We start from the raw sequence: 22,899 nt of genomic DNA on the forward strand, positions 1-22,899 counted from the left end.
AGGTTTAGCCAGGTATGGTGTGTCACGTCAGCAACAGACCGGATGTGCCTGTATTTATAGCACCCACCCAGTAAGTCCCTGGCTACTCCTAGCTTGCAATGACTGGTGCCCAGTGGAACATTCATTTGATGGTGAGCCTCTAACGAAGGGTTTTGGACATATATGCTCAGCTGCAAAGTCTTCACATGGAGTTCACATCCATGGTTGATGGCTTCAGTTTATGAAGGACATGCACATTCATATGAAAGGAGGGATTTCACTATAGCGGGGCGGCTTCTGCCTGATCGCTGGTTGCTGCATATTCGCTGCTGTGCAGTCAAGTCTGAATCAGGCCCAATGTTTTCTTGTATAAGAAACACATTTCACATCATAGAACAATAGTCCTTGTTATCTTACCTTTATCTGGTCTATGTCCAGTTACCTACAATGTTTTCTTTATGCAATCCTGTTTTGCTTAAGAATTAAATGGGTGGGCTGCAAATTGGCAAAGGAAAGCGGAAAATCCCAGTGCTCTCTGACCAAAGAGGTGAAAGTAAATTGGGATACTACGCCGAACAATACAGACAGTATCCTTCCTGGCAGAAATAAATATATATACAAATGGATCCCTGTGAGACTGCCATATAGGTCAGAGAATATTATTCTGCAGTCTTCCTTTTTATGAATGACCTTTCTCGCTCTTGAAATGTTTTATCTAGACACAATAACAGTATCAGCTCTCTGCTGCCTGATTATTGTCAGTTCAAGAAGTAGTAGTAGTAGTAATAGTAATAGTAGAAACAGTAGTAGTAATAGTAATAGTAGTAGTAGAAAAAGTAGTAGCAGCAGTAGTAGTAGTAGTAGTAGTAGTAAGTAGTAGTAGTAGAAACAGTAATAGTAGTAGTAGAAACAGTAGTAGTAGTAGTAGTAGTAGAAACAGTAGTAGTAGTAGTAGAAACAGTAGTAGTAGTAATAGTAGTAGTAGAAACAGTAGTAGCAGTAGTAGTAGTAGTAGAAACAGTAGTAGTAATAGTAGTAGTAGAAACAGTAGTAGCAGTAGTAGTAGTAGTAGAAACAGTAGTTGTAATAGTAGTAGTAGAAACAGTAGTAGTAGTAGTAGAAACAGTAGTAGCAGTAGTAGTAGTAATAGTAGTAGTAGTAGAAACAGTAGTAGCCGTAGTAGTAGTTGTAGTAGTAGTAGTAGTAGAAACAGTAGTAGTAATAGTAGTAGTAGAAACAGTAGTAGCAGTAGTAGTAGTTGTAGTAGTAGTAGTAGTAGAAACAGTAGTAGTAGTAATAGTAGTAGTAGAAACAGTAGTAGTAGTAATAGTAGTAGTAGTAGTAGAAACAGTAGTAGTAATAGTAGTAGTAGAAACAGTAGTAGTAGTAGTAATAGTAGTAGAAACAGTAGTAGTAGTAGTAGTAGAAACAGTAGTAGCAGTAGTAGTAGTAGTTTGGGTTTATGCATTTTTATAGCATGAAATGAGAGCAGTAATTCTGACCTATATTTACTCCATTTCTGAGCTATCCTTCCCTAAAGCACATGCAGATGTACATAGTTACATAGCAGTTCAGGCTGAATAAAGACGCGTCCATCAAGTTCAACCTTCGTTATTAAAGTGCATAATCTATTTGCTTCATCCCTTATGTAACTGAAATCTGATTTAATTATATACAGTTTTTAATTGTCATTTGTACCCCTGGATGTTTTTGCCCGATAGATGATTGTCCAACCTTATTTTAAAAGAATTTATTGTCCCTTGGCGTGCAACGCCACTACTCCGGGAAGAGAGTTCCACAGAGTTTTACTACCATGACTGTAAAAAAAAGTTTTTTTTCTTTCAAGGGTACAAAATCTTCTTTCCTCTGGTCTAAACTCATGCCCCATGTCCTAGAGTCCTTCCTCAAAGCAAATAAATATTTATACATGTTAAGCATGTCTCCCCTTAAAAGTCTCTTTTCTTGCCAACCAGCAAGCCCGAGATGCATCTGGATGATTGTATCAGCAGTGGAAGCTTCCTTATTGCTTCTGCTGGCAACTTACTGCTTTGCCACAGTATCTACTTTCATAATAACTTTCTGCTTGATATAACAAAGACTTTACTGTAATTTACAGTTGGAAATATTATTGGCTTGTAAGAGAGTGTCATGTGTTAGGAAGCATAAGGGGTGGGTTTCACTTAATACAGTTATCTCATCCCTATACAGTATATGCAGGGTTGGGCCTGGGCCCTCTGGGGGTGTGTCCTAATGTAATGAGGTGTGACTGACCCTTCTTTAAAAAAAAGTACAATGCTGCAGTGAGAGACCACTGTTGGGGTAAATATTGCCATCAGTATTATGCTTTACTCAGCAGGAAGGACCATGCAAACCACATTTTTTAAGCATAAGTAAGCACATTTATCCAAGCTAGTGCCTAGGGAAAACAGTGGTGTTACCCATAACAACACTACACTTTTTATACAGTAGTACAATGTAACAGCTCACACTTTATCAGTTGTCATGAGCAACACTACCTTTTTTCATGCATGTTCATTTTTATGTAAAGGTTCTCTCTCAATCGATGATGTACTGGACACAGATATGGTATAACTCCTAGCACTAAGGAAATATTGGTTGTCTAGTGCAAGAAAGGTTATTGAAATCAAATGTTTGATTGGCTGCAGTGCACAAGAGCCAGATTATGCTGTGTGTGAACCATGATCTTTAAAAATATTTTATGCAGGTTGTCTATTACAATAGTGCAGCTGTCCAAAATGCCACTTTTCAGTGTTACAGTGTGTTTTTCTTGTTTTAACTTTTGCTTGCTATTGGACATGTGATTTTACAAGCTGCACGGTTTCTAGCCCATCAACCTGGGCCGTCTTAACGGCATTGTGGGCCCTAGGCAAAGAAATGCACTGTGGCCCTACTTAAGTAAAAAAAAATCATAACTTCCTGCGGTGTCTCTCCACCTGCTATCAGCCACCCCGCAATTAGCATTAGCTTACAGCCAGTAACTGTTTGGCTGCCGGTAGAGAATGTTTCCCGGCAGCTCTGATTTTGTATACTGTAATTCACAACCACAGCAGCCAAGTAGCAATCTTTACTAGCCTCACAAGAAACTCCGGAGGCACCAGCAAACCCCTGCTCAAAGGTCCCTAGAATTATGGGGCCCTAGTGCAGTTGCCCAGTAAGCCCATGCATTAAGATGGCCCTGCCATCAACACCTGTACCCAGCTTGTGTGATGCCTAGAGAGGAGCTTGACTGCATGGGGAGCCACCAGGTGTGATCTGAAGACCTGTGCTATGCCCAGATTTTTACTCCCAACCTTCTGTCTTCTTTGCAATACATGTGACATCATAAAGCCATAATGAAGTCACATGCACTGGAGGAGATAGCAAGGACCACGGGGTGCTAAAAATCCCTGCTACTGTATGGCTCTGTTGAAAACTCAGTATCAATAGAGTTAAATAAATTGACATTTGTAATATTATATAAATGTGCACTTTTTCCACCCATATGTATAAATGTTCTAATATATGCATTATATACTGAATATGTAATAAACAATATCACTATTAACTGTAAAGATTGGGTTCTATGAAATGTGTGCTTTCAGTGACCTTATAAGTTTTTTCCCCTATGTTTTTCATTTCAGGGTCACTGCGGGGATTATTCTCACAGGGTAAACATTGCCTGTTATTTACCTATATACTGTTCCCTAAGCATTACAACTGCTGCACGGTTCAACAGCACTTAATTGAAGTGTTTATTTTTCTGAATAATCATAGTGTACATCTCATTACAGTCCATCCACAGGGGGGAAACAGATTTAACATTACTAATGAATTTGAGTTTGGATGTGTTTTAATCAAGGATTTGGAGGGTGGAGATATGCACTAATATATATGATTATACTTTGCATTTGTCTGCAGGGTTATTTGCAGAGTAGAAAGAAAATAGTGTAGCTTTTCATAGTGTTCTAATAGAATGTGAGTCATATGCATAGATATACACATACACACGCACGCACATTATCATTTGCAAACATATACAATTATATTATATAGCATTAAATGACTTTGACTCCAGTGTAGTTAGACTTCCAGTACCTGCCAAATATTGCTAATACCTTTTTCACATAAATGGAGACTTTTTAACAACTTAATCAGGATGTAGTGTGCAGAGAAGTTACCGATAGTGGAAGGATTAGCACAAGATGTTCAGCACATGGTCTTGCAGTTTATTTTTCTAAGTACTCCTTTTTCTCTTCCAAAAACATGATTCAAAATTCTGGATTTTGTTTTACTTTGCAGATTATTCTACCAGACAAAAATCTGGAAAGTGACTAATACAGCATGTTAATAGGCCATGCTGTAAAAAAAATGCAGCCTAAATCATAGATAGGATTATCAGTAAATTGTCCTGCGAAACGCGTTACTTTAACAATACAGTAATAGGAAAGTATCTGAAGCCACAATCCTCAGAATATTCACCACATAGACAGAATGTATACATTTTGTCTATGTGGGGAATATCCTGAGGACGGGGCATAGTCCCCTGAAAGCGCTTTTTATTACGGTTGGCATCCTTTCAAGATGATATATAGTTAAACCAGGGTCGTCGAGTGCCCTTAATGAAAAAAGGCACTCAGACAAATCACTAAATAATCGATGTATTAACAATCTATATCAGTGGTTCCCGACCCTGGTCCTCAAGTACCCCCAACAGTGCACGTTTTCCAGGTCACCTGGCAGGTGCACTCATTATTCAAACACATTTTAAAAGATCCACAGGTGGAGCCAATTATGTCACCTGTGATTCGGTGTGGAGACCTGGAAAGCGTGCACTGTTGGGGGTACTTGAGGACCAGGGTCGGGAACCACTGATATAGATTGTTAATACATCGATTATTTAGTGATTTGTCTGAGTGCCTTTTTTCATTAAGGGCACTCGACGACCCTGGTTTAACTATATATCATCTTGAAAGGATGCCAACCGTAATAAAAAGCCACAGCAACAAAGAAAAAAGCAGTGCTAATATTTGCATTCAAATTTTCCTTTTTGGGTACCTTTATGCAAGTCTCCTATAATTTTAGCTTCCAGAATAGGAAAGAGAAGTTCATTAAAAATAGATAGCACTCATTCAAGTGAACAAATTCTTATTTCTATGTTAATAGGTCCTTATATTATAGTACATATCTACCTAAAGTAAATTATTTTAACACCCCCTCCCCCCAATCCTTTACAACAGTGGTGTCAAACTCATGGCCATCCAGCTGTTGTCAAACTATACATCCCAGCATGCCCTGTCACAGATTTTATATAATAGATTGCTAAAAGTGTGGCAGGGCATGCTGGGACGTGTAGATTCAAAACAGCTGGAGGACCATGAGTTTGACACCACTGCTTTACAACCATGAAGCTGGCAGGGGTCTGATATCTGGTACTCTGCCTTATTGGGAGGTCATTGGTACCTCTGCAATTGGACATTCTCTTGTAACAGGAAGACAAACTCTGCATTAAATACTTAAAAATTTGGAATGAAAGACATTTTTATATTTACTATTTCAAAAAGTAAACCCCATACTCTTCAGGTCCAGTCGCTTCAGATTACATATTGAGACCAGGAGGTGGCATTTGAACAACTGGATCAATATTGTGGGGGTTTGATATCCAGGGCAGTAGAGAGCCTGCACCTCCCTGGAAACACAACTTCTGCCTTTTCTAAATGTCAAATAGAAATGTGGAATTATCCTAAAAGAAATGGGCCTTTAGTAATTTTGCTTTGGAGCTTGGGAAATCAGGAGTGCAAAATACAAATAGAAATACGTGTTCGGTCTGGTTTACATCTTATTGTACTGTGCCAATACTTAGAACTGTTTTGATAATATTTTTGTCTGCTAATACAGCACGTTGGGGGATAGCTGCCATGCAGAGAGCATAAAATGTCATATTTCAGTTTGTAGTGTGTAACAAATCCTACACCACAAATTGGAGCTTTGGTAGCCAAGTCACAGTATGACTGCTAGCCTTAGTGGAGTTCCTTATTGCATGTAGGCCCAGGTGTGAGAGACCAATCAGCCGATCCCATCCTGTTTTGCTGGTGACATGCTGGCTTTTGCACAGATATGCTGACAGTGCTTATAGGAGGGTCAGCTGTGTTTATTTAGCAAAAACCAGCATCACTGGATTGATACGCTGAAAATGAAAGACCAAAGAAGTCCGTGCTGATGCGGTGTCCTGGGTTTTATTACAGAGCTGGGCTGTTGCCTGTAGCTCAACCCTGAAGGTGAAAAAGAGGGATAAACATAAAATAGGATTAAAGAGCGAGAGAATGAGCAGATCTGTCCACAGCCATCTGTACGTATACTGCAAAAAATCAGATGTAACACAGAGACAGGACTATCTGCTATATAAATATATTGCTGCAGATTAAATAAAATCTCACGACTCAACATCATTGATCGTTTTATAATAATGAATTACTGCAGTAGTAAAGGATGTCTTATGTGCTTTGACTAGCTATCTTCAGTTCAGTCATAGACTAAAATGAAGTCTATCATTTTTTACAGCCTAAAACAAAAGTTTTGTCTGCCATACCGGAACAGCCAGGAGGCTTCTGACAATACAGTGGTGCTTCCTGCTGGCCTGGAAGGTGGACAAATTTCCCGCTTTCCAGCCAGCCCCCTGTGGACTCCCCTTGGCTGCCCACTTGCCCTTATACAGAGTACAAGTGGGTGGTCCTAGGGGATACCCAGTTGCACAATTCATGCTGATATGTGCCATTGTAGCCCCACCCTCTCATATTAGTACCTAGTTTTTAGTATTGTATAGCTGGGGTGGAGCCACAATGGCAGGAGCACAGAGGCATGCTTCCTGCTCAGCCACTCCCCTTATCTGCCTACCATGTTGCCCCTTCCAGAGGATGGAGAAAGAAAAGTTTAGTAGGAGGTGTAGAAAGATTGAGGTTTTGGTGTAGGCAGAAGAAAATTGTATTATTCAGACTAAAAGCCATTTCCTTATTTCCACCATAAAGTTTACATAAAGTAGTGTTGACCCACAAGAAAAAGACTTTTTAGTATACAAAATTAACCACTGGGGGGGGGGGGGGGGGGGGGGGGGGGGGGGGGACGGACAACAGCATGACACACTATAAAATTGCGTGCCCATCTCTGCATCCAAGTGCAACTGCATTGAATATACAATAATGATTGCTAATTGTGTGATCTGGTTTTGCATACTTACTGAACAGATGAATATGTGCATGCAATACACAACAAGACAATTCATACATACACAGAACAAGGTGATGGCATTCCAGCGTCCATTATGTTTACTGTAAATTAAATTATTAACTACATTTTTCTCACACATTAGTGTACATAATAACCTGGGTACCTAGCATAAAGGCAGCTCATTTGCATTTTAGCTCTTGACTGGTTTCTCTTTTTGTACAGGTTAGCCGCATTTTCTTGCAGAATGGATCTTCTGCATGAAAACAACATACAACCTTATCAATATTAGTGTAATAGATGTATATCGCACTTTGGAAATACAGACGTAACATCTAAAACGACTAGTTCTTAACGGGAAAGTTAATCATTTGTATTTTACTGTAGTGGCCATATAGGAATAAGCTTAGCCACCTGTCACTTCTCAGCACATTATGTGGACTGCAAGCCTTGGAGCTTGCGCTTACCCTATTGGGTTTTGTCAGCCTGAATAAGGAACAGCTGTTTGATGAGTACTGATGAGCTTCAAGCAGGGTGACTTACAGTAGCACTTGTTATGCTTAGTTTGTCTTATGGATGAGATTCTCAAATGTAGTAGTGTCTGCAAATGAATTAAATATTTTTGTCCACAAGTATTTCTAAAAGTGTTCTAAAAATAGTATTATTCAACTTGCTGTGATATATTACATTAAGAAATATTATACCATAACTCCCAACTTACCAGATTTTGGCATGATCGTGCTACTTGTCAGATACAGTCCTTCCTCCCACTTGTAGAGGTGGGGAGTTTGGGGGACTTGCTGCTTTGCTTAGGAGAGCAAGTAGTCAAAAATGACCCGTACATGTTTGTGGCATCTATTCGACTGAGGTAGGGACAGGGGGCAGTCCCACAGCTCCCAGAATGATTGCCATGCATCCAGAGTGACAAAGATTAGGAGGCATGGAATGCCGGTGCAACAGTTACCATGTGGCCACACTCTTGCTGAGATGTCACACCTACAACTAGGTGTGTGGTTTTAGTTTAGTATAAAAAAAAAAGCTATTAGAAAAATCTATTTTGTTTTACTGTCAGGCTGCTGTTGCTGATTTGTTTATTGTTTTGCATGGTCATGTGACTACAGTGGCAGCTACAGTCTTATGATGTAGAGAGGCTTTGAACACCAATTTGAACTTGGCTTCTCTCCTGTGCTTTAAAATCCTTTACTTCTTTTCCCACCTCTGCATTCACATGACCACTAATACTACGCAGTGCATAACACTGAAGAGCATGGACATAGTAAGGAAGGCAATTTCAGCATTAGTAAGAGTTTCCTTCCATTCATCAGTATAACAGAAAAATGCATATTTACAATGTGCTTAACTTTCTGTTTAAAGAAAAAATTATAATGATCTATAAGAGTTTGCTGTTTTAAATGTGTCGCTGATCTTGCTCTGTGTTTCCATAAAGTGTCATATATTTACCACTCTAATGGGGGAGTTAATTAGCCATGGTAATTTACCATGGGCAAATTGACCCCTCTGGGTTATCCAATTGGACCTGAGGTAGCCCACAGACTGCACTTTGCAGGGATTTTTTTTCCAGGTCTGAGCAGACCTGATAAGAAATCCTTGATATCTTACCTAGTGCTATGTTCATGTTAATTCATATGTCCAAGGATGTATCCTAGATTTAATGGGTTAACACTCGGAAACAGTGAAATTTTTTAACCGAGAATAATGGCCTTTAATTAAGATAGCCCCGGATGTTAAAGCTTGATGCTACCTCCCTTTTCACACAAGTTAAAGTAACCAGGTTAATTGAATTACCCCTAATTACCCCTAAATCAATTGTTAAAATTGTTGACATTCTGCAAAAAAATACATTTCACTTTGCAATATAAAACATGATAAAAAAATCCTAGTTTTATTTTAAATAAGTATATAATACTGAAGTTCTGCTTTTTTATTATATAGGTGATTAGTTTCCTGTAGAATTAATATTGCTGTTGATAAAATGGTTGAATAAGAAATTGGTACCAGATGTATTAAACTAAGTAGCACTGACTAGAACCAAATCTAAACATATATTTTTAAATGAAACAAATTGCATTTTGTTCCATTATATTTAAATGTTCCCTACATAAAAAAAGAATCATCCTTTATTATACAGGGGGTCTATCCATTGCAATATTAGCAGTTGTATAGTAATAAATAGAGTTGTGCTAGTTTCATAAGGAAATCTAGGATCTAGACAATATATATCCTGATATTATATGTCCCTATGTTTCTACTGTCCAATAGGAATATTTAAGTACCACTTTTGCAGCACTGCGCTCCAATCAGATACTTACTTTGAAGGTTTGTGGGTTCCTGTGACTAAACAAAGTCTGCCAACAAAGTCATGAATAAAGTCTAAATATTGCATTTATGTATTGATCTATACATTCTGTTAATGCAGACTTATGTCTTTGTGTGTATATTTGTGTGTGTATGTACATTATTATGATATATACTTTTTACACACATATACATACATAATACAGTACTCAAGCTTCAATCTAGCTTAAGCATTCTATGTTATTGCCTGTGAATTATCATTTTGTTTATATAATGACCAGTAGTCTTGAAAAAAAAAATGCAATATAAGGCTTCCAGACAATGTATGGCAGACTGATTTAAACTATACTTCCATAAATCACATGGAAGAAAGATCAGTTTTTCCTTTCCCTTTTTTACTTGGAAACATAAGGTACATCTCTTTAAAATTAGGTGGAACACAGAAGTCTTGTATACAATGTCAGTGTGAAAAGAATAATTATGGTTACATCATTCTATAAATGGTAAATGTTTATTTTAGTATATGACGCAGTGAATAGAACGGGTTGTGGCAAATGGTGGCTACAATTGGAATGTTAAAGGGGAACTTCAGCAACTTTTTATTTTAAATGCACCATTTAATAATCAGGCTATTTGTAAAGCAATGCTTATTCAAATTATCATCACTATTAAAATAATGTTTATTTTCATTCATTTATGGCATAAACTATTGTCACAGTATGAACTTATTTAGTTAGGGTATAACTGTTTTATAGAGTGTATAAAATAGAATGAAATATAAAGTACAGTATAAAAGGTTGCAGAGTGCTCTTGGCTAAGTCTATTGACAATTTATCCCAGACTAATATCTTTCTAAATTCACTTGATAGAATCTGGTTGGATTCTCCTGCAGACAGGTTGGATTCTACTGCAGACAGGTACATTTGCCAAACGTACTCTTCCATGAACATGTGCTTTCTTTCCACCAGTAGGCAGCAGAATACTGTATAAATCCACACGTCTTGCAAGTGTTCTTGTCATCACCTCTAGATATAATTTAAAAAAAAACCTTGAGTGGTGTTTTCTTTTTAAAAAAAAGATTCTCTTAAAAAAAATTATATACTATGGCCATATCTCAAGTTGCTTAAGACATCATTGGCCATAGGTCATCAATGGCAGATCCAGCAGCCTGGCCTGAGCACTAAATGGCCAGATATATCGAAGTCACATAGATGGCCACATTCACAAATTCTGCAGGATACAGAACAGTTGGGGCATGACTGCACCTGATCATTGACTGACACATCAGAACCTGTGATAGGCGTCTGACCCAAATTAGATATTAACAAATGTATATTTATTTATTGAGAGGGTGGTGGGAAGGGGATGGATAAACACATAATTGGTCAGCATGAATTAACTGCACCTGCCACCTGTTGTTGGTATTGCTCTTACTTCATTAATGATTTTAAATGGCTAGAAACCCCCCTTTTCACAAAAATAGCAACATTGTTTATAACTTAGCATTTAGAATTCTGAACAGAAAGCTTGGTAAGCAATATATGTGAACTCCAGGTATGTTATTTGGATATATGTGATGAGGCCATAACATTATAGCAGTCTGAGTTAATGTAAATCAGTAGGGCTCTTTCCAAACCAAATTAATTCATAAATTGTTTAGAACAGGCTTAAGTCAGTGTGGGGCAAAATTTGAAAACATCACTGTGTGAGCAATGACCTCTTGATCTTGTACAAACTCAATGGTGTTGTTACTTAAGCTTCTGTGTTCCATCCTAAGTCATACAGGCTTCTTTAAGGTTCTCAAAGAATAATGATCATTATTTTGTATGGAGCATATGCCATATGTCTGCTCTTCAAAAGAAGTCAATGAAAAGAGTTTCTGCTGCCTATAAAGAAGCCTGGACCTTAAAGAGCAGTACTGAAATGTTCAACTCTGGAACATTGTTCATTCTCTTTCTCAGAATCCTCCTATGTGTGCTATTTCACAATGAAACCTTCTATTACCCTTTCTCTGTTCTTTCCTCTCTTGGCTTGTCCGATCTTCTGACTTGTCACACTTTGCTGGCCTACCTTGCACTGTATCCTCCCACCCTTGCACTGGGAATTCTTGGTCTGGTGTCCCCCTTCAGCTGTTGCCTGCTATGATTAATACAGTGCGGGCGGTTCAGCCAGCGGTCGTAAGAAAGCGCATCTTCCAGGTATAATCCATTCTTTGCTTGGCATTGTGGCTCATTCACTGATTTGTTTCCCAAAGGGTTTCTTATAGACTTAAGCAGTATGCATTGTTTGTTTTGTTTTTGGTTTGTGCTTATGTTGTTTAATTATTTCTAATTAAACAATGATACCGAATAGTTTGCATGACAATAAAGTGCCATAATAAAGTGTCATAACCCCTACTGCATTTATTCATCTTAACCTGCTTAGATCAAGGTCATTATTCCATAAATAATTATCACTGCCTATTAGAAACACCTTGCGTAGTATAACAGTACTGCTATTTGTGATTACAGCACACACTGTATATAAGGAAAAAGAATTATGAATTAGGGGCAGATTTATTAAGCTTGGAGAAGAGATAAACTGGAGATAAAGCGGAGAAAAGGTAAAAGGAGTTAAAGCACCAGCCAATCAACTCCCAACTGTCTTTTTCAAACACAGCTGATTGGCTGGTGCTTTATCTCCTTTTACCTTTTCTCTGCTTTATCTCCAGTTTATCTCTTCTCCAAGCTTAATAAATCTGCCCCAGTGTGTCATCTATAATGGGCAAATTATATATAGATCATAATGTTTATATAATCATTTATTTAGCTGAGGATAGTAATGAGGATTCCACTTCAGTTGAATACCTAGCAATGTTGGCAGTGATTGCCAGGACATTCCTGAGCCTATGTTGTAAGATAATAAAAAGTTTAAAAAAATTTTTTTTAGAGAATAAACAAAAAAATTCTGGCAAAATCTTTTGCAAGAGATCCCTTTGTGCATCTGACTGATAACACATTAAATCAGCTGATTAATAATGCATAGAAAGTAATGGAAGTCCATAAAGAAATATAATGATCCGAAATAGTGTATGATTACATTCTACACTCTTGATGGAAGTCCTGTTCGCTCTTCTGCGAGCTGTATAATGTTCCAGGAGTGATGTCATTGAATGACTGACAATATCTAGGGATTAGCAGAATCTTAAACTGATGCATAACTCCTTTGTTGTGGATCAGACCATGTGTTAGAGCACTGAGGTCTATAATCAGATGGCACTGCAGAGTACTTTGTAGCCTAGGATATGTATTGGTATTATCAATCTTAACTTAAAATATCTCACCCAGTATGTTAGTAATGGATTTCTAAAAATATCCTCTGAGTAGTACTCTTATTCATCTCTGCAGTAGGTCTGCATCCCAAAGCAATATATACACAGTTGTTCAGTCACAACTGGTGCCTAGCCAATAGAATTTACAAGGCGGATCTAGCATAAGATATAGCATATAAGAAAGAGATCCCCCTGACCATTTGGTAAAGTTAATGAGCCTGATTCATGTTTGTAAGTAAAGCAAAAAAGTAATCAACTGGGTAAACCATACTGTGCTGCAGGTGAGGCAGATGTAACGTGCAGAGAAGTTTACATTTGGGTGAGGTTTTCTGCAAACTGAAATCTGAGGTGTGTTCAAACTGAAATCTAATTTGAGGTGCAAAAAATAAAACTGTCTAACATTTGTGGATTTGCAGTCTACATGCAAAATCAGCAAGTATTTACCATGCACAGGAAACATGTAAATGTTACTTGCATTTTTTGCTTTATTTACAAACATGAACCAGGCCTATGATCGCTGGGTGGTTGCTCACAGCACATGTGATAGTCATACAGTTAGCATGTTCTGACTGTACTGCATTAAAATACTTTATAAAAAATATCAGACCAATCTCTTGTTCTAGATAAGGGATAGTTATACTTAATAAATATTACAACTGAACTTTAGTTATTTTCTATTTTAATGGCACTATGATATAGGAAAAAAAATAATCTGAAAATAGACCGATACATCACGCTTTACAGTACATACAGTATGCATTGCCTGCATTCTACGTGTGACACTAAGCTGCTTTCCTATACACAGCAGTAATAGTCTAATGAGGAATTGTGCTACCAGCAGCACTCATAATCCAGGCTGTAAACTCATCCCATCACTCAGGCGCATTTAGTGTCAGGGCTGAATATTTTTAGAAGGAATGTCGTACTTCTAAGAAATCATCGTTCCGATGGCATGGGTGCTGTGGGCCATATGTCATTATAAAGGAGCCGCATAGCAAAAAGTAGGACACTGAGGATTATGCAATTTCAAGAGATGCAAAGGAAGATCTAAGAAGCGACGTTAAGAATTCTAAGCATCGCTTTCCTTGTGGGCATCTCCTTCCACTAAACTCCATTGTGTGACATGATCATATCCATCTACATTATGTGTTCAGAAGTTATACATGATCTTAGTATATATGGATCATCTATTGTAAACACTCGATGCCATCTCCGGACATGAAAATAAGCCTTTCTGCATCATCTGCTTTTAAATTGCTAATTTTATTATTACTAAGGTATGAATTAAAGTTGCATTTTGTAAGGCTTAAATAAAGATATAAATATTACATGATAAAAGTAGCAATTTATAAATACAGTTATAGGAAACCCCTTGATGCATACTAACCCAGATCATACAGCTTGCTATTTATGTTATGCCTGTGTCTGTAGCTCCTGCTAAATAACGCACTGTTGCACCATTGACAGAAATGAAAGGTTGCAAATGCATAACTGTGTTTTTTTCTTTATTGTGTTTCTAAAATATAGGGTGAACAAGGGCAGGCGGGTATCCAAGGTCCTCCAGGGCTACCTGGCCCACCAGGACCATCAGGACCTCCGGGAGATCCAGGGTTGCCTGGGGTTGAGGGGCCACCTGTGAGTTTTTAATGTCTCTCGTCGCTGACCTAGATAGTGTAAACCTGATTCCCTGGGTTGGATACATATTTTTGCAGCATTCCCAAATGTATCTTGCCATTATGGAACCTCTGAATCTAGTAACTATTCCTTTTCTGAATTTAATTAACATTGATCATTAATTAATTTGAGAATGTATTATTTATTTGACAGGTTATTTTTCAGGTTTTTTTACTTAAAAATGATTGTGCTGAGCCAGGCCTTGATAGGTGAAGAAAGTAGGAGGACCAAGGGACAATAAAGAGATAAAAGAGGAGATCTATCAAAGCTGAAGACATAGATCAAATGGAGAGAGATGAAGTACTAACCAATCAGCTTCTATATGTCATTTTACAATCTGTGTTTCACAAATGAAAGGAGCTAATCGGTTGGTACTTAGGGGGTTATTCTGATTCACTCGGAAAGGCACAATCACTTTCTAATGGACAAAACCATATGCACTGTAGCTATGGCTGATGTAACATGTGCAGAGGGAGTTACATTTGGGTGTTTTATTATTTCTGTGCAGGGTAAATACTGGCTGCTTTATTTTTACACTGCAATATAGATATCAGTTTGAAGTTAAACCCCACCCATATGTAACTCTCTCTGCACATGTTACATCAGCCCCACCTGCAGTGCATATGGTTTTGTCCATTAGAGAGTGATTGTGCCTTTCCGAGTGAATCAGAATAACCCGCTTTATCTCCAAACTTTTGATACATTTCCATGATGGAAGGATGGGCTGTAAAAGGATGAGAGACTGGGAGGGAGAATTAAACAGTTAAAATAAGTGTTAACATTTGCTTCAACAAACATGATGTGTATTTTATAACTGTAAGCTGTTAACAAAATGTCCAGGTTCTCCATAGCATCGCAAAGTTAAAAGATGTTAAAATAAACCAAAACATTTTTGTTTAGTTTTTCCTGTTAGAACTGACTTGGCATTGATGTCTTTTCTTTTTTTTTTAAATATGAACAACTCTGTGTTCGAGTTTGAATTAGCGGCTAGCATGGAAAAATGTAAATATTATATAAAGTAATGTGATACTTTAAATGTAACCCTTTGAGTGCCAAGGGGATTGGTCATCATAGTTGTGAAAATTGCCAACCAAAAATTTTATTAATCATATTGACCTTATGTAGGAAATATTTTTTTAAAGAACATTTTTTATTTGAATTTATATAAGTAATTTGAGCAACGATGTGATTTCTAGCAGATATTTTGCGCATCTCAGACAAAGATGTTGGCACTCAAAGGCTTAAAATTCACTGCAAAGTTCTTCTAAAGAGAAATCATTTATAAAAAAATATTTGATCTTTAGTACCAGCTAGAAATTTCAGTTCAAGAACCAATTTGAAACCGTTTTATGCTACGCTTGACACAACACATTATACGAAATGCTCATTTGCATGTTAGTACCCACAATTCCACATTGTGTTTACCTTTCGGTTAACTTTCTATCACTATTTCCATTTAATTGTCTCAGTGAGTAGAAGTGGGTAAATGTGCCTTCTTTGGGTGTTTTCATTGGTCCTGTCTTTATCAAGGCTATCACTATCTAAACACATGTGTCAGGGGCTGACACCAATGTTATTTCCTCCAGACTTCTGCTAAATACCAGGCAAAGGAAGTAACACTTTGGCTTGTAATGATCTAGGTCTCAGCAGAAAATCAAACTAAAAAAAGACCATGAGCCACTTTGATGTCCCGACCCATGTGTTATTCTCATGCTGGAGAAGAGCAGCTAGGCTAGGTTAATATTAGAGGTTCTGGGAGTTTTACAAGGTGTAGTTATATTATATAACTCAATTTTTCTTTTCCAGGGAAAAGCAGGTGAGCCAGGGAAAGATGGAAAAGTAAGTCAAACTCTGATTTTGGTATTTCCTTATAACATACCAAAATGAATCATGAACTGTAATATTATATACTGCAATGATTCTGTTTGTTACAATGCTGACTGCAATCTCAGCTTACACAAATGGTGGAGCTCTGCATTTCGGTGAATGTCCAGTCTACTTTGACAAATAGCATATGAGTAGATTAATATAATATAACGGGAGCAGATCTGGCGACCATTTTTGTAACTATACAACACAGGGTGGAGTGGGGACACCACCACACAACACAGCACTAGTACTGTACACATGTGACAAAGTTAGTGAGTTTCCTTATTTAAGTTCATAGACTATTTGGAATAGGTTTGAATACACACTTGTTAGTGAAAGCAAAACACACTTGTATTATGATGAGCTCCTCGTATAAGTAAGAATAATATGTGTACTTTGGGGGTTATACAGACCTGATCGCTGTTATCATAGGCGTGCGCATCACATTACTCATAGGGTGTGCATCTCTGGAAAAAAAAAAACATTTCTAGCCTGATGTGGGGTGTCTGGAACATAGTTAAAAGCCTGATAATTAAACCCAGCATTCCCAACACTTCTGGGTAACGCTATACATGTAGTTGCATAACTATAAATTTTGCATTTGCCTGCCCTCCCCCCATGTCAGAATGCCCTTCACCGTGCTATATACATAATGCCCCCATAGTACCATTTACATAATGAACCCCATAGTGCCATATATATAAAATACTTCCAATAGTTCTATTTACATAATGCCCCTTACAGTGCAATTTACATAATGCCCCCATAGTGCCATATATATATATATATATATATAATGCCCCCATAGTTCTTTATATATATATAATGCTGGCATAATACGTCAAGCATGTGATATGGCAACACAGCACGCAAAGTTTCCTGCTTAGCAGCCAGAAAGGAAGGAGGCGGCACTGCCTCCAAGCATGCCGATGGGGATTTAATGTATCCTCCCAATTAAGTACAAATACTGAAAGACCAGGAGGACCTGGAAGATTTACAGCGGGAGGTGGAATAAAAAATACGAACATCCTGCTAAATGCAGGAGGGTAGGCAAATCTCCTGCTGGCCCTGCCATGAATACAACCATATAGCAGTTGTCACAGTTGGGTGTGGTATGGCGGTCCCAGAGGGGGGATCCTGATGGTCAGTATCCCGACAGGTGGGCAAGCGCAAAGCCACGCATGGGGCTTGGTGGTTCGCTTAGCTCAGCATAGGTTCTATTCTTCTTCTTCTATGGGGTCCTGTCAGTCGGGATCTCCCCTGTCGGAGCACTGGCAGTCGGGATTCCTCACACAGGCCAGGTCTCCTGCCACTATGCACTGCTAAGTGGCCACAGCCACCTATGACACCAGTGGTGGCTGGCACTTTAGCAATGCGGCGTCACACACCGTGACAATGCCCACACAAACTCTGCCCCCAGCTAAAACGGACTAGCACACGATCAATCTGCATTTTCTGGAGGTTCCAGATAATTTGCCTTGCAGCAAGAGGCTCAATTAAAAAAATTGAGCTATAAGTCTGGTGCAGGTGAATGTGAGGGGGTGCTGCTCATTAGGGTGTGCCCAGGCACACCAGGCACACCCCTTGTGCACACCTGTGGCTGTTGTGCAAATTCACAAGAAAATCGATTAGCAAACAACTGCACGTGCATATGGATTGTAGTGCACTTGCGCTAGACCAAACAGGAACAAAAATCAGCGATTACGCAAACTTCTTGCAACTTGACTGACAGGAAGTTGCCGCTTGTGGGTGGTAAACCTCTGTTTTCTGAGAGCGTCTGGAAAAAGGTAGGCGTGCTCAGGTCAAACTTACACTTGCCCAGACTGGGGAAATCATTTGATGGTGAGTGAGTTGCATATGGATTTGCAGTAGGCCACTGATCTGCGATATTTCCACAATTAATTTGCAGCCTTCGGAGCAGGTTTTAACTCTGGCTGGGCGGCGGCTATCTAATGCAGGGCACTGCAAATTCACCCAGCAGCGATCAGATCCAAATCAAACCCATTGTACATTGTAGTTACTAATATCAATGATTATTTCTTACACTTATTCGACAAGGGTATGTGTTACACTGCCCATTGTAAAAGCCAATATGCTGCCTTTGGTACTGTTATATGCAAGCATAATGTAAGTTGGCACTAGAATGGTACGAACATCACTTAATGAATAAGATACATCATATGTCAAGTGTCATTAACAGTGGTTCAGTTTTGCTTTGCTAATTATTCTGTCTGCTAGTTATAACAGTGCATTTTATGATTTGCTCCAATTGGTAAGAAATTGTAAACTAGTATTAGTCAGATGCACTGAGCTTATTGCGCCTCCATACTGTAATAACTGCCATAGTTTTATATTTGTTCTTTTAATTATTCTTTCCTACCGTCAGGGCTTGCCAGGACCTCCAGGACCTAAGGTATGGAAATTCTTATGTTCGTAGGTATTAAAAATAATGTCCTTTCAATACAGAAATAAATGTCTGTTTAGATGGCTAAGGGATAAACAGTAGAGGTACAGATCTTTGCTGCAGCCGGTGCACAAAAATGCATCTTACGCACAATGTAGAATGCAGCGGGAGACTGTACTTATTATTCTGATATGTGACACTTGTATATCTTTGTGAGACTGAGTCGCCACTCTGCATACAGTACCAACTTCTATGGCTTTTTTTCCTTACCAGTTTCTGTTGGGCTTTATATAAAGACTCAGTCGCACACTTGTCTCTTGTTGCATCTAAGTTGTTTTTTTCAGCAATAAGATGCTCAACACTATAAAGGTGGCCATACACACGCAGATTTATCTTCTGATCTGGCTGGTTGGAACAAAATCCTGGTTATGGATGAGAGCAAATGACAGTTGACCATTTGCTTGGAAATGCTGGAAAACTGACAAACTGTCACTCATCCATAACCATGTTTTTGTTCCAACCAGCCAGATCTGAAGATAAATCTTACTAGTGTATGGGCACCTTTAGAGTTACTCGGGTTCTATTTGCTCACTCATGACAAACATGGATGTAGCCATGTGCGAATGGGACATACATTGTATGCAAAAAGACAGCACGCAATGTATCATATGTGATCCTGCCGCCCGACGGCTACTGGGTGAGTGGATGGGGTATTGCATACAAGGTACCGCATGCAGGGCAGCCGAGAGGAATGCCGGGCCCCGGTAAAATTTGGGGGTGTGGTCTAAGTGTGGGAGGTGTGGCCACACCCCAAGAAAACGCTAAAAACTCTAAACTCAGCAGCAGCAGCACACACCTACAGTATGTGCTGTGCTGACAGCAGGCTCAGCATGAGCTCTCACGCTGTCAGTGAGACACTCATGCTGAGCCTGCTGTCAGCACAGCACATGCTGTAGAAGTGTGTGCTGCTGTTGCTGTCCGGGAGTGGTCGGACCAGGGCCCCTGCCGGGCCCCTGCAGCAAGCCGGGGCCCGGGTAATTAGTACCCGCTCCCCCTCCCTCTCGGCTGCCCTGACCGCATGCTATATATTGCCCTTGTGGATGGGGGCCTGAATGTAATCCTTACATTCAGCCTGCGCCGTGCACTAGAATGGAGCACACACCAGATAGTCGAGCACCCCATTCTCAGCAATGACAGCCGACCCAACCCGATGCCCTCCGCCAGCGCTCACAAGCTAGTAATATCTGACGAGTGATCGGCAATAATGAGGGCGGCTCCATCTGTATTATATGTAATTCTTGATATAGAGGGGGAAATTTACCAATATGAAAAACCTAGTTTTTCGTATTGGTATTTTCCCTACGACTGCATACGACTGTTTAAGTCGTATGCAAAGTCGTGTTCCGGAGGATCAGTTACAAAGCAGTCAGATACGACTACTTTGTAACCCTCCGATGGTGTAATGATTCGTATTAGCGGCCGTATATACGGCTGCTAATACGAATTATTTCTAGCAGTCTGCACGGATCAGTCAGATCCGTGCAGGCTGCAAGGTGTAAAAAAAAATAGAAAAATAAATAAATAAAAAAAAAACGGCGTGGGGTCCCCCCCACAGCCGAAACCAGCACCAGGCTGACAGAGCCTGGAGCCGGTAATTAAAAATCAGGGAACCCGACAAATAGGGGTTCCCTGATTTTTAACAACCAGCCCAAGCCTCCTGCTCTGGGGCTGGTTCCCAAAATACGGGGGACAAAATTAAAAAGTCGGCTCCTGATTGGCCTGCTAGGCGGCCAATAGAATTCAGTCTGAGGAGAGGCGCCGAATATGAAACATCTCAGCATCTCTCCTCAGCGCGATGCAGAGACAGCGCAGACAGCGGGGAGCACCGACAGCATGAAGATTACCTGGATTACGTCGGATCAAGAGAAGACTTCTTCAGCGCAGGAACAGGTGAGTAGGATTTCCTTCCACAGCTCCAACATGGATTTCTTCGGACCCGGACACCGCCATGGACCTGGAGGACGACACGGACCGTCGACATGGACCTGGAGGACGACGCAGACAGCCGACATGGACCTGGAGGACGACACAGGACATCAGGACCAGGGCTACCTACGGGATCAAGAAAGGTAAGTATCAGTATGTATGTAATGTGTGTATTAAACTTTTATTTAAAATGGGTGTCAGTGTGTTTTATTTAACTATTTTTTTTACTGTGGCACTACAAGACCCAGCGGGCTCTTTAATGCCCAGCAGGCTGGGACTTGTGGTTCTCCAAGTCCCAGCTTGCTGGGGAGGCTTGCTGGCACTTGTAGTGCCACAGTAAAAAACAATAGTTTGTTCTATTTTTTACACAACTATCAGCTCGATGCCCACCGCCCAGGGGCATCGAGGACAGCACCAGGCTTCAGCCTGGTCAGGTAAGTCCTGGAGGGGGGGGACCCCTTTATTGGGGGGGTCCCCACTCCCCCAGGGCCCCTGGCCAGGCTGACTGGTCGGTAGGGTTAATGCTTTGGCCGGGGGGACTTGCATAAAAAGTCTCCCCTCGGCTGTGGCATTACCCTGCTGGCTGGTTTTGCCTGGGGCTGGTTCTTAAAATACGGGGGACCCCTACTCATTTTGTCCCCCGTATTTTGGGAACCAGCCCCAGAGCAGGAGCCTGGGGCTGGTTGTTAAAAATCAGGGAACCCCTATTTGTCGGGTTCCCTGATTTTTAATTACCGGCTCCAGGCTCTGTCAGCCTGGTGCTGGTTTCGGCTGTGGGGGGGACCACACTGAAGCCTGCACGGATCTGACTGATCCGTGCAGGCTAAAACGCAAATACGACATGAAAATAGTGTTCTATTTTCCTGTCGTATTTGCGTGGGTGTTTTACACCACTAAGCAGCCGTATTATCAGTACGGCTGCTTAGTAAATCAGAAACCACCATTCTTTTGAATGGTGATTTCTGTCGTATTCTATCGATGGTGTAGACATTCGTATTTGTAAATACAAATACGAATGTTCCATCTTTAGGACTACGAATTGTTGTATTTTTGGGATTGTAAATCCCGAAAATACAAATTCGTAAAAAAAAGGTGTATTTCTCCCTACGAATACACCTTTTTTCTACGAATCCATTTTGGTAAATGTCCCCCAGAGATGCTGTTCTCTATACTATGTAAAAAATAATATTAGTCATACACTATGGAAGAGAAGCCTGCTATGTTATTGTAGGGTATACTGTGAATTTGTAAATACTGACATGTTAATTTCATTTTTTTTTCTTAAAAAATATATAATTATATATATAAATATATATCTTATACGTTTATTTTCCTTGCAGGGAGAGCTAGGGACTTCAGGAATCCCAGGAAGAAAGGTAAACAATAATGCTTAGATCGCCCTTCTGCAATAGAGGAATGCAGAGTGTATCAAAACATTCTATAGCACACACACTGCTTTAATGTCCGGTGTCACAGATGGGGACAATTTTGAGCCATCTTTATTTGTTCACATATTTGTTTTGGCATAGGTCATAAAAGGAAAGTTGCATTATTACAGTAATAGCACAATACAAGACAGCTGTATCAGAAAACTGCAGATGCAGCATGAATTGAACTCTGTAATGTAACATTTGTTTTATCTTGCCATGTGCCCTTGTATTGCTCACCTCCCATAGTGTAACACAGGGTTATCCTATGCAGTGTGCCCAAGATGGCTGCCTCCCCCACTGATGCCAAGAGGTCTACAGGGCCCCAATAACGGACGTGGCATAATAGCGGGAGGCGTGGTCATGTTTCCTTAATGAAAAAAAAAGTGTTTTTTTTAAGAAGCCGCCACTCAGAGGGGTCAAGGGGACAGTGTGATCACCCTCCCCGGTTCCCCTCGTCACCAGCATCTCTGCAGCCTATTCTGTGCTGACAGCATGAGAGCTCATGCTGCTACTGCTGCCTGGGAGGGAGGGAGAGATGGTCAGACCAGAAACCCCCCCCCCCCTCCTCCCTCTCAGCGGCCATGGCCTCTCTTGGTGGAATACACAACCCTTGGAAATTATTACCCTAAATGCCTACACCAATCCTGCATTATGCTTACTGTGCACACTCTAGGTTTTCTTGTTATGTCTGTGTGGCTTCCCTATTGCTGTAT

At 39.9% G+C, this 22,899-nt stretch overlaps 1 protein-coding gene across 1 annotated transcript in view; it reads left to right on the forward strand.

Moving 5' to 3' along the window:
* Nucleotides 1-22,899, forward strand: part of COL13A1 (collagen type XIII alpha 1 chain) — a 132,412-nt gene that overhangs the window by 45,751 nt on the left and 63,762 nt on the right. Inside the window, exons 10-16 of the mRNA XM_083148593.1 lie at nucleotides 3,621-3,647; nucleotides 10,383-10,430; nucleotides 11,643-11,711; nucleotides 14,351-14,458; nucleotides 16,304-16,336; nucleotides 18,753-18,779; nucleotides 22,097-22,132. Coding sequence (XP_083004719.1) covers nucleotides 3,621-3,647; nucleotides 10,383-10,430; nucleotides 11,643-11,711; nucleotides 14,351-14,458; nucleotides 16,304-16,336; nucleotides 18,753-18,779; nucleotides 22,097-22,132 — 348 coding nt within the window. The remainder of the gene's footprint in view (nucleotides 1-3,620; nucleotides 3,648-10,382; nucleotides 10,431-11,642; nucleotides 11,712-14,350; nucleotides 14,459-16,303; nucleotides 16,337-18,752; nucleotides 18,780-22,096; nucleotides 22,133-22,899) is intronic.

This window comes from Crinia signifera, chromosome 6 (assembly GCF_055691185.1).
Source record: "Crinia signifera chromosome 6, ASM5569118v1, whole genome shotgun sequence".
Classification (NCBI taxonomy): Eukaryota; Metazoa; Chordata; class Amphibia; order Anura; family Myobatrachidae; genus Crinia; species Crinia signifera.